This window comes from Drosophila suzukii, chromosome 2R (assembly GCF_043229965.1).
Source record: "Drosophila suzukii chromosome 2R, CBGP_Dsuzu_IsoJpt1.0, whole genome shotgun sequence".
Lineage (NCBI taxonomy): Eukaryota > Metazoa > Arthropoda > Insecta > Diptera > Drosophilidae > Drosophila > Drosophila suzukii.
Window position 1 is genome coordinate 16,414,324 of NC_092081.1, and position 12,358 is coordinate 16,426,681.

The window sequence follows — 12,358 nt, forward strand, 5'->3', positions numbered from 1 at the left end:
CAAAATGTGAGCAAAGCGCAGGATTTGTCACAGTTAAATGAAAACCATGGCGTGGTTAGTTTTCCTACTTCTCTGCATTGGGAGTTCAAGTGCCCGGTTTTTGGATGTCGCCAATGGAAATAACTCAGACTTAGAGGAAAAAGTGTTTAGTCTCCTTCAAAGGCTGCAAGGGGAGGAATTCTATGATACACTGCTTGTCTATGGAAAGGATTGCATTTTTCACCCACTATCCAGGCGTTTGGATGTATCCACAGTGCTTGTGTCTTCGGGTAGCACAGAATTCGATTGGGAATTCGGCAGTCTAACCCTGATTCTTAGCTGTAGTCCTGAAGAAGAGAAAAATGTATCCAACCGAACTCTGATTAAGCTGCAAAGAAACAGGCGCTTAGTTTACCTACGAAGTAATGATCACCCGGATTCTGTGTGCGAAATATATATGCAGAGGGAGCAATACAATATTGCCATGGTCAAGGACGACTTCGGTTCATCAAGAGCTATCTACGCTTGTCGTCACTTTGAAGATCCTATCTTTGCAGAAGTCAGTTTATCGGATAATACGCCCATTTATATATAACAGTTTCAAAATATGCTCGGAAAACCTATCAAAACGGCGGCAGATCTTTTGCCCCCACGTTCTATGCTTCTTTCGAAAGAAAAAAACGGTGATAAAAGGATAACAGGCTATGTAGCTAATTTAGTAAATACTTTTGCTCAGAAAGTAAATGCAACGCTAAAAGTGGACGTTTTGGACACCAAATCCATCGTTAGGGAAATATTAAGGAGGGTGCAGGACGGAGAGCTTGACATTGGCACCACCTTGGAAACCTCATTAAGTACAACTCTCTTCGAAACAGCCAGTTATCCTTACATTCTCACATCGTACTGTTTAATGGTTCAGGAGCCAGCCAAGTTGCCTTACAATTTGGTGTATGCCGAGATCGTGGATCGCTATATTCTCGGAATTATCTTCATTGTGCTGTGCATACTTTCCATGCTGCTAATATATAGCCATAAAAAGTCATGGAAGGATCTAAGCCTGGCCAACATCGTGCTAAACGATAAAGGCCTGCGTGGTCTCTTGGGCCAATCTTTTCCAGTTCCCTCCAATGCAAACAGACATTTAAAGCTAATAGTTTGCATAATTTGCTTTGCAAGCATTATGTTGACCACCATGTACGAGGCATATCTGCAATCATTTTTCACGAATCCCCCAACTGAAGACGGAATTCATTCCTTTCAGGATATTGGTAAAAATCAAAAACGAGTTGCAATCCCTTCAATTGAGGTTAATGGTCTGATTTCGACTAATAATTCACATTTCCAAGAAATTCAAAAAGAAAATATTATAGAATTTGACAATATGCCGGAGTGCTATAAGCTGCGGGACGACTTTAATCTCAGTTACAACTATTTGGTAACCGGAGATCGTTGGAGTGCCTACGCGGAGCAGCAGACCATCTTCAAGGAGCCAGTCTTTTATTTTGCCAGGGACTTGTGCTTCTCGAGACTTATTTTCTTGTCCATTCCCATGCGTCCTTTCTTGCCCTACCGCCACCTCTTTGAAGACCACATGATGCGGCAACAGGAGTTCGGCTTCGTGAGCTACTGGAGGAGCCACAGCTTCTTCGAAATGGTGAGACTAAAACTCACTCCTCTCAAGGACCTCAGCCACCCGTTAGCGTACACTCCAAGCCTATTACTACAAGACGTGTCGTGGATACTAAAACTCTACCTGGCTGCCATGATGATCAGCGTTGTCTGCTTCTTATTGGAAATTGGAGTAAATGAGTGGAAGTATTGGAGGAAATCCAGAAACTAGTGCCCGAAGTTATTTACGATAAATTTTGATCTTAATTATTTTGCTTAACCAAAACATTTAATGTAGGAAGAAATGTTAAATAAACGCACCGAAACATAGGATAATTTATAATGTTTACACTGAGGGAAAAAGGCTATCTAAATTTAAGAAACAAATTCCTGATTTAAAGTCTATTTATACCCGTTACTCGTATAGTAAAAGGGTATATTAGAAATTATGTAAGAGCTAGAAGGAAGTGACTCTATAAAGTATATACTTCTCATCGGGATCACTGGCCCAGTCGATCTAGCCATGTACGTCTGTCCGTCTGTGTCTGTTAACGCTGAGATCTCGATAACTATAAAAGCTAGAAAGTTGGGTTTAAACATCCAGATTCCAGGTGTCTATGCGCAGCGAAAGTCGAATAATAGAATCGAATCATAGAATCGAATGATTAGTCGAATCATTGAATCGAATCATAGAACCGAATCATAGAGCCGAATCATAGAATCTAATCATAGAGTCGACTCATAGAGTCGGATCATAGACCCGAGTCATTAAACCGAATCATAGAGTCGAATCACACAGTCGAATCATAGAATCGAATTATAGAGCCGAATCATACAGTCGAAACATAGAATCCAATCATAGAGTCGAATCATAGAATCTAATCGGAGAGTCGAGTCATTAAATCGAATCATAGAGTCAAATCATCGAACCGAATCATAGAGTCAAATCATAGAATCGAATCATTGAATAAAATCATAGAGTCGAATCATAAGTCGAATCATAGAGTCGATTCGTAGAGTCGAATCATAGAGTCAATATATTGAATCGAATCATATAGTCGAATCATAGAGTTGAATCATAGAGTCGAATTATGTAGTCGAACCATAGAGTAGAATTATGGAGTCAAATCATTGAATCGAATCATAGAGTCGAATCATATAGTCGAATCATAAGTCGAATCATAGAGTATAATCATAGAGTCGAATCATAGAATCGAATCATAGAGTCGAATCATAGAATCGAATCATAGTGTCGAATCATGTAGTCGAATCATAGACTCAAAACATAGAGTCGAATCATAGAGTCGAATCATAGAGTTGAATCATAGAGTCGAATCAAAAAATCGAGTCATAGAATCGAATCATAGAATAGAGTCATATAATGAAGTCATTGAATCGAATCATAAAATCGTATAATAGAACCGAATCATAGAATCGAATCATAGTAGCTATGTATAGTGGCGATCGCGCACCAGGACAAACAAATCGAAAAGTATCGCAAAAACTATCACTAGCATACCAACACTTTTTTTTTTTTTGTAAAAGTGTAATTTTATTCAGAATTAACAGGTATACTGCTACCTATGTGGCAGCTTGAGCAGTTTGTAAATATAGGGGACTTCAGACTTCGAGAGTAATTAGCCTGTTCGCCAGGGAGTTAGGATGAAAGCCAAGGGAGAAACAGCGGTGAAGGTGTTAAAGTGAAAATTAGGAAATTGAAGCTGTAAAGTTTTTTTTAATAAACAAAAAAATAAATAAAACAGTTTTTAATTGAAAAAATAATATAAACAAATAAATAAACTAGATTCGTCGGAAAATATGTACCAGGTAGAAGCAAGCGTTTCCAAACCCATAAAGTATATATATTCTTGATCAGGTTCACTAGACGAGTCGATCTAGCCATGTCCGTCTGTCTGGACGTTGAGATCTAGCTCTTAAGCTAGCTAGTTAGGATTTGGAATATAGACTATTGAGCTTATTGTAAAGAGCAAGTTTGTTTCAGCAAGGTGACACGCCCACTCTAACGCCCACAAACACCCATAACATTTAAACTATTCTAGAGCCCACATTTTGTTATCATCACATCACATCAATACCTATAACATGCCAAAAAATGTTGAATTCGGACTAGTCATAAAAAGGTTCTAAGCAAATAATAATTAATATTTTGCAATTCAATCGATTTTGCACACCGCATGCAGCAAATAAGCTGTTTTTACTAATACTCCAGCAAGTTGCTAGGGGCGCTATATGCGTTAAAGGCTAGGTGGCGCTATAAGCTAGGTGTCGCTATAGGCTAGGTGGCGCTATAGGCTGTGTGTTAGTGAAAAAAGCATATTAGATGAAGCATATTTCCATCCCTCTCGCACTCCCCTTAGCTGAGTAGTGGGTATCTTATAGTCGAGATCATCGACTGCAGCGTTTTCTCTTGTTTTTCACGAGTCCCCCATCTAAACCAGAAGCTTACCGCTATCCGCATATTGGTAAACAGCAAACAAGGATACTAATCTTTTCTAAATCGCCTTTTTGTGAACGGCAGGAAATATATGTATTTTTGAGTGTAACTACTTATTAAATGAAACATGAGCTGTACCTTAAGCCCTGTCTTGTAAACACAATATCAGAAACATAAAAATGGCATGCCCAAAGAACATTTACAATCTAAAGTTGTGCAGAGTACAAAATGTGAGGAACGCACGGAATTACCAACAGTTGCTTTTGAACCATGGCTTGGTTTATAATTATTCTTCTTTGCCTGGGGAATTCAATGGCTCAGTTTTTGAACATAACCAATAAAACTAAACCAGACTTAGAGGAAAGATTGGTTGGTCTTTTGCTAAGATTGCAAACGGAGAAAATATACGACACCCTATTGATTTATGGACGGGATTGCGCTTTTCCTTCTTTATCCAGTCGATTACAAGTCCCGACAGTGCTGGTTTCTTCGGGTAGCACCAACTTCGAGTGGAATTTCAGTAGCCTAACACTTGTACTCAGTTGTGAGTTTCAAGCAGAGAGAGAGGAGAACTATCGCACATTGATGAAGCTGCAACTAGCCAGGCGCCTAATTCTTCTGCGTGGAGATTTTCAACCGGACACAGTATGCGACTTCTATTCGAAAAAGGATCAATATAACATAGCAATGGTAAAAGAAAACTTCGATCAATTCGGGGTAGTTTACTCCTGTCGCCTATTTCAAGATCGAAACTATGAAAAAGTGAATCTATTCGATGTCAACCCAATTTTTGTGGAACAATTTAGAAACATGCATGGAGCGCCGATTAGAACAATCACCGACAACTTGGCACCTCGATCCATGCTTACCCAGGACCCAAAAACCGGGGAGAAGAAGTGGATAGGATACGTGGCCAACGTAATAAGCCAGTTTATTGAAAAGGTTAATGCAACCATGGATATGCAGGAGGAATTGACCGACATCGAAGGAAAATTCTTCGTTGCGAATATATCAAAATGGACCGCAGACGATCTTTTGGATATTGGCATGACAATGGAATCCACCGGGGAAATGTCTAACTTTGATACGTTCACATATCCTTACTTGACATGCTCGTACTGCTTCATGGTACCACTTCCAGATTTGGTGCCATACAACGAGATCTACGGAGTGATCATAGATCGCGGCGTCCTAGGCGTGCTATTTGTCTTATTCATCATCTTCTCGGTGATGCTGATCTACATCAAGCAGAGGTCTTTTCGCGGTCTGAGCCTGACAAGAGTCCTGATGAACGATATGTGTTTGAGGGGGTTTTTGGGACAGCCGTTTCCATTTCCCCGCCAGTCCTGTAGAAAACTGAAGCTAATTTGCTTGCTTCTGTGCTTCGCCAGCCTTATGACCACAACCATGTACGGAGCCTACCTAAAGACCTTTCTGTATAGTCCGCCAGCCGAGCCGAAGATGCGTACCATTAGCGATTTTGAAAAGTCCAGGTACACGATTGCAATGAACTGGGCTGAGATAAACTTGTTGCTCTTTAGGAATAGTAAACTGCAAGGTGTGAGTGATGCACGGGTCCAGATCTTTGAGGACTACCTAGAATTCCTAAGCTTACGAGAATCTTTTGACACCGACTATATCTTTCCGGTGAACAGTGTGCGCTGGAGCACTTACAATGAGCAACAAAAACTCTTTCATCATCCTGTGTTTTACTACTCAGATGATTTCTGTCTCAGCCGCTACAGCATATTGAGTTTTCCCATAAGACGTCACCTTCCCTATCGCGAACTCTTTGAAGAGCATATTCTAAGGCAGAAAGAATTTGGACTGTTGGATCTCTGGATCGATCACAGCTTCTTGGATATGCTCAGGCTGGAACTTATGCCGTACACGGATTTCAGCGAGCCGCCAGAGGATGAGCTAGAAATCTGGTTAGACGATCTTTACTGGGTTCTGGGCTTGTATGCGTTGGCATTGGGTATCAGTTGCTGCTGCTTTGCATTGGAGGTTTTGGGATCTTTAAACTGTTGGACCCGTTTAAAAGAATATAAATGGAGATAGTTAGCTTACTAAATATTACCTTAAATGTTAAAAATTTTAATATATTTTGTATTACATCACAAATAAACAAATGACTGCAATTGAGAGTCCAATAAAAATTGATTATTCTAGAATTCTAATTTGAATGCTGATAAAGAATTGAAATTGTAAGAATTAAAAGCAAGGGAGAATGTAGATGGGAATCAAAACGATATAGTCGAGTACCTCGACTCTCAGATACCTGTTACTCAGGACCAAAGGAAGATTGTAATGCGCCACCTATCCGCTATCCCAATATATGGTTACGTGGGCGGCAGACAGATTTAAGCGTTAAGGGCGCCAGAGTGGGCGTGGCAAACTTTTTTTGATCAATCGATGGGTATTGACGAGACTAATGCATAACAGCTAAAATTTTGTTTTTAGCATGAAAATTGTGGGCGCCACAGACTCTGGTGGTTTGTGGGCTTTAGAGTGGGCGTGCCAAACCTTTTTTGGATCTATCGAAAGGTATTGACGAGACTAATACATTTTAGGTAAAATTTTGTGTATAGCATGAACATTGTGGGCGCCACAGGCTTGGGCGGTTTGTGGGCGTTAGAGTGGGCGTGGCATATTCGCGTAACAAACTTGTGCTGCGTACAAAGCTACGGAATCTAAATATAAAATCCCAATTCTCTATATTTAATAATTTCCGAGATAAACACGTTCATACTTACGATTTTTTTAAGTTTGTAGGCGGTTTGTGGGCGTTAAAGTGGGCGTGGCAAACTTTTTTTGGATCAATCGATAGGTATTGACGAGACTAATACATTTTAGGTAAAATTTTGTATCTAGCATGAACATTGTGGGCACCACAGGCTTGGGCGGTTTGTGGGCGTTAGGGTGGGCGTGGCATATTCCCGTAACAAACTTGTGCTTCGTACAAAGCTACGGAATCTAAATATGAAATCCCAATTCTCTATATTTGATAGTTTGTAGGCGGTTTGTGGGCGTTAAAGTGGGCGTGGCAAACTTTTTTTTAGGTCAATCGATAGATATTGATGAGAACAATACATTTTAATTAAAATCTAGCATGAAAACTGTAGAAGCCACAGTTTTGGGCGGTTTGTGGGCGTTAGAGTGGGCGTGGCACCCTGCTGAAACAAACATGCGCAGCGCAATATCCTAGCTCTTATAGTTTCCGAGGTCTCAGCGTTCATACGGACAGACTTGCCGTTATGGGTGTTTGAGGTCTTTACAGTGGTCTCGGCTAACCGATCAAGAACATACACACTTAATATACCTGATACATACTTCTTGATGAAGTTATTAAACCCTTTAACTCTACAATTAACAGGTATAAAAACTTGATTCTCCTCAAAAAGAATAATATTTTTCATTATGCATTTTTAGCCCAGTCGATAAAGCTAGTCGAGTGTATATGAACGCTGAGATCTTTGGAACTATAAAAGCTAGAGCGTTAGGATTAAGAATGCAGATTCTTAAGATCCCACAATAGTGACGTCGCTATCAGGAGTATTTGCCTCACCAATATGGCCTCACCTGAGTCGAGACACTCGACTATAACGCATCTTCTTCCATTTATTTCAGCTCCAGATCCGAATTTGAGGCTTATCAAATCATATTTTATTCATTGAAACCATTATGTTGAACTCAAGCCAACAAAATTATTTCACGAATCCCCTATATAAACCAGAAGTTTATCGCTTTTAGCATATTGATAAACCTCAAACAAAGATAAATAATCTCTTTCAATCGCATATTTGTTAGCCGCACGGAATATTTGTATTTTGAAATGTAACTACTCATTAAATGGAACAATACCTGTATCTTAAACCCTTAGTTTTGTTAACACAATACGAGAAACATAGAAATGACATGCCTGAAGAACATTTGAACATTTACAATCTAAAAGTGTGTAGAGTACAAAATGTCAGGAACGCACGAAATTTCCAACAGTTACTTTTGAACCATGGCTTGGTTTATAATTATTCTTCTTTGGCTTGGGAATTCAAGGGCTCAGTTTGTGGACATAACCAGCCAAACTGAACCAGACTTAGAGGAAAGATTGTTCGGTCTTCTCCTAAGATTGAAAACGGAGAAAATATACGACACCCTATTGATTTATGGACGGGATTGTGCTTTTCCTTCTTTAGCCAGTCGATTACAAGTCCCGACAGTGCTGGTTTCTTCGGGTAGCACCAACTTCGAGTGGAATTTCAGTAGCCTAACACTTATACTTAGTTGTGATATTCAAGCCGAGAGGGAGGAAAACTATCGCACATTGATGAAGCTGCATCTAGCCAGGCGCCTCATTCTTCTACGTGGAGATTTTCAACCGGAGTCAGTATGCGACTTCTATTCGAAAAAGGATCAATATAACATAGCAATGGTAAAAGAAAACTTCGATCAATTCGGGGTAGTATACTCCTGTCGCCTATTTCAAGATCAAAACTACGAAAAAATTAATTTCTCCGAAGGTAAACCGATTTTCATAGAACAATTTAGAAACATGCATGGAGCGCCGATCAGAACGTTTCCAGTTGTGAAACCACCTCAATGCATGTTCTATCGGGATGCCACAACCGGCGAAGAAAGGTATATTGGTTTCGTGGCCAATTTGCTGAACAACTTCGTTACGAAGGTGAATGCTACCCTGTCAATGCAGATGGAATTGGCCAAGAACGGAGCAGAACCATCTTTTGTAAACGTTACGAATTGGGCCGCGGAAGATCTTCTGGATATTGGCATGAGCGAAGCCCTCTCCTCTAGAATGTCGAACTTTGATACGATCTCTTACCCGTATCTGATGAGTTCTTATTGCTTTATGATTCCTGTTCCGGATAAAATGCCTTTCAGTGAAATCTACATGGCGATCGTGTCTCCACCAGTCCTGATAGTGCTTTTTATTATATTCTGTATTATCTCGGTGATGCTGATCTACATCCAGAAAAAATCCTGGCGAGCTCTTAGTGTGACCAGCGTCCTGATGAACGACATCTGCTTGAGAGGATTTTTGGCTCAACCGTTTCCTTTTCCCCGTCATTCGAGCAGAAAACTTAAACTGATTTTTATGATTCTCGGCTTCTCTAGTGTAATCACCACCACCATGTATTTGGCTTACCTGCAGACTTTTCTATGGGCTCCACCAGTCGATCCACCTATGACTTCCCTTGCGGACTTAAGGAAATCTCGGTACAAGATGGCCATATCCATTTACGATGCAGATGTAGTGAATTCTTTGAACGTCAGCAAGGAGCAGGTAGTGGTTCTTGGCCTTACAAAATTGCGTCATTTGAGAGGCACTTTTAATGACAACTATATCTACCCAGTGACCGGATTGCGCTGGATAACCTTCAACATGCAACAAAATATCTTTGCATATCCACTGTTCTACTACTCAGAAACAATCTGTGTAAACTATTTTGATATCTTAAGCTTTCCTTTAAGACGGCATTTGCCGTACCGCGATCTCTTCGAGGAGCACATGCTGCGACAAAAAGAGTTTGGCTTAACGAAGCTCTGGCTCGATAGAAGTTTCTGGGTTATGTTAAGATTAAATCATTCAACACGTGAAGATTTAAGTCCGCCTCTTCGCGATGATTACATCGAAGTAGATAATCTGTACTGGGTTCTATGCCTATATTTTGCTGGACTAGGCCTCGGTTGCACTTGTTTTATTCTGGAGCTTATAACCCCTCTGACCCGCTGGGGACGATTTAGAGTTCTTCAGTAATAAGGGGATTACAAAGAAATATGTATGTAAATCTTTCCAGCTTTTGTTACCTTTTTGCATTGTACTATCAAAACATGTTTCTCAGTAAGCTGATTTGAAATAAAAAGTTACTCCACGCTTATAAAATTAGAGTCGTCCTAAAATTAAAATCGGACTGAAGTTTAGAAAAATTTTACTTTCGATAAAATAAATAGACCATCTTAAAATGTATTCACTAGGGTTCCAAAACCCATATAACTGCATGGGTATACAAGCTTCGGCTTGCCGAAGGCTACGGTCAGACTAAAACTATATATTTGATTTAAAGAAAGTTATATACAAAACTGGCTCGCCTTTTTAAAGTGAATTTATGGAAATTTTAATAGAAATATTTTTTTTTTAATTAATGTTTAGGACTCGTTTGCTAATTTCTCTAATAAAATTTGATGACGTCTGACCGTAGCGTTTGGATTTTTATACGTTCTCGCCGTTCTTCCAAAAATGATCGAACGGTCACACCAAGCGTTTTCGCCGCACATTGTAAATAAAATCAAAGTGTACAAACGCACCTACATACTTAACATAAGTGAACTTTTTTAACAAAACGACACGCATGATTCAATATAGTGCATGCCCAAACGGAAATTCAAGAATGCATTCCGAGCAAAATAGTTATAGGACGAATTTTTTTTAAGCAAAGCGCAACGCATGGTCATTTTCCAAATGTGCGTGCTAGGTGCATTGGATTGCAGTGCTATTTAGAACTGTTAGTGTTAACAACAAAATTAAACCCGAAGTTACCGATGGGCGTTTTTTACAACCGTTTTTCTCTTGATAAAAAAATATTAAAGTCAAAAGGGAGCATGCAAGGAAACGCGCTGTTTTCTCGTTTCTTTCATTTCTCGTCAGTTGTACTTTAAATCTGCAAAGTGAAGTTAGTGCCACGTGTTTTGAAAATTTTTGTTGCTTTCTGCCACCAATTCTACATCAATATTTTCACAGGTAAGTTAAGTGTAGTTAATTAGTTGAATACTAACACAATAGAGTAAAAATTAAAAACGTAACCGCAAAGGCATATGTATAAAAGTTAAAAGTACAAATTACATATATGTAATGTAATGTATTCCACCGTAAGGAAGAAAAGAGAGATCCCTATTAAAAATAATATGTGTTCGTAAATATTTAAATTTTAAAAAAATATTGAATTTAAAATCCTGTAAATAAATGTATTCCTCGGGAAAGCCTATGTGTAGATATGTATTTTTTAAAGCATATACAATAGTGCATTCCAGAGTACAGTTTACAGCCGCTTTCTACATAAATGCGTACAGAATCCGTTTAGTTGTTGCATATAGGTGCATTTCTGGGTACAGCTTACAGGCGCATTCTAAATAAATGTACCAGATACCTTACTTTTTGTTTCGGACCCGTGTAAACAGAATGTTAAGGTTCATCCATTTCGGAACATCTTTTTGGTGACTATTTCATAAGGAAAGAACGGGTTTCGAAATGCACTCATTGCCGATCATTTGACCGATTTTGGGCCACTTTTCGTTAACATTAAACATGGAATACAAACACAGCCGGAAAATGTTCAAAAAATAATGTAACTCCACGAAATATGCGAACTGTGCTGGCCAGGCGTCCACTAGTCGGCGTATGTATGAACATATGTATGTACAATGTACATTGAACATAGGTATTTTTATACCCGTTACTCGTAGAGTAAAAGGGTATACTAGATTCGTCGGAAAGTATGTAACAGGCAGAAGGAAGCGTTTCCGACCCCATAAAGAATATATATTCTTGATCAGGATCACTAGTCGATCTAGTCATGTCCGTCTGTCCGTATGAACGCTGAGATCTCGGAAACTATAAGAGCTACAATACTGGAATTAGGCATGCAGATTCCTGAGATTCCTGCGCAGCGAAAGTTTGTTTCAGAAATGTGCCGCGCTCACTCTATCGCCCACAAACCGAGCAAACCTGTGACGCCCACAATTTGCATGCTAGATGCAAAACTTTAACTGAAATGTATTGATCTCGTTAATACCTATCGATTGATCTAAAAAAAAGTTTGCCACGACCACTCTAACGCTCATAACGCTTAAATGTGTCTACCGCCCACATAACCATATATTGCGATCACAGATAGGTGGCGCATTTGATGTATGTCAAATTCAGAAACAGACAGCTTCCTTGATTGCAGCAGTGGGATCCCTAATTTAAGTATAATATATAATATAATATTTAATTAAAAACGATGTTGTTACATTGAATTATATTAATGGGATAAAGAATTTATTTCCTTTTTGTGAAGCAGAGATAAGAAACAAATCAAATATATTTGATCTCATACACTTAAAAAATTATAATTTAAATATGACGGCAAGTGAAACTATTAGTTTTACACATTTTCTTCCTCTAATGATAGGTGACCTAATACCTCTCGAAAATCCAGACTGGCAGCAATTTTTGTTTTTGTTAATGATTATAGTCGGTAAGCTAATTAATGCTGTACAAAAACACCATATTGCCTACATCGAATTATATGGAGCTTT

General features: G+C 39.1%; 2 protein-coding genes and 1 pseudogene across 2 annotated transcripts; all 3 read left to right on the forward strand.

The window, feature by feature from the left end:
• The first annotated feature begins 32 nt into the window (after positions 1–32).
• Positions 33–1,908, forward strand: LOC108017933 (uncharacterized; annotated as a pseudogene).
• A 2,404-nt stretch (positions 1,909–4,312) lies between these two features.
• LOC108017691 (uncharacterized) lies at positions 4,313–6,184 on the forward strand. The gene has a single exon (XM_017084800.4). The coding sequence runs from the start codon at positions 4,313–4,315 to the stop codon at positions 6,101–6,103; it is 1,791 nt and encodes a 596-aa protein (XP_016940289.3). The 3' UTR covers positions 6,104–6,184.
• A 1,870-nt stretch (positions 6,185–8,054) lies between these two features.
• On the forward strand, positions 8,055–9,929 carry LOC108017692 (uncharacterized). Its single transcript, XM_017084801.4, has one exon. It carries the CDS (start codon positions 8,055–8,057, stop codon positions 9,816–9,818), a length of 1,764 nt encoding a protein of 587 aa, XP_016940290.3. The 3' UTR covers positions 9,819–9,929.
• Positions 9,930–12,358: the final 2,429 nt, after the last annotated feature.

What these genes read in the sequence shown, in the direction of transcription:
- LOC108017691 (XM_017084800.4), top strand. Translation starts at nt 4,313, where the DNA reads ATGGCTTGGTTTATAATTATTCTTCTTTGCCTGGGGAATTCAATGGCT.
- LOC108017692 (XM_017084801.4), top strand. Translation starts at nt 8,055, where the DNA reads ATGGCTTGGTTTATAATTATTCTTCTTTGGCTTGGGAATTCAAGGGCT.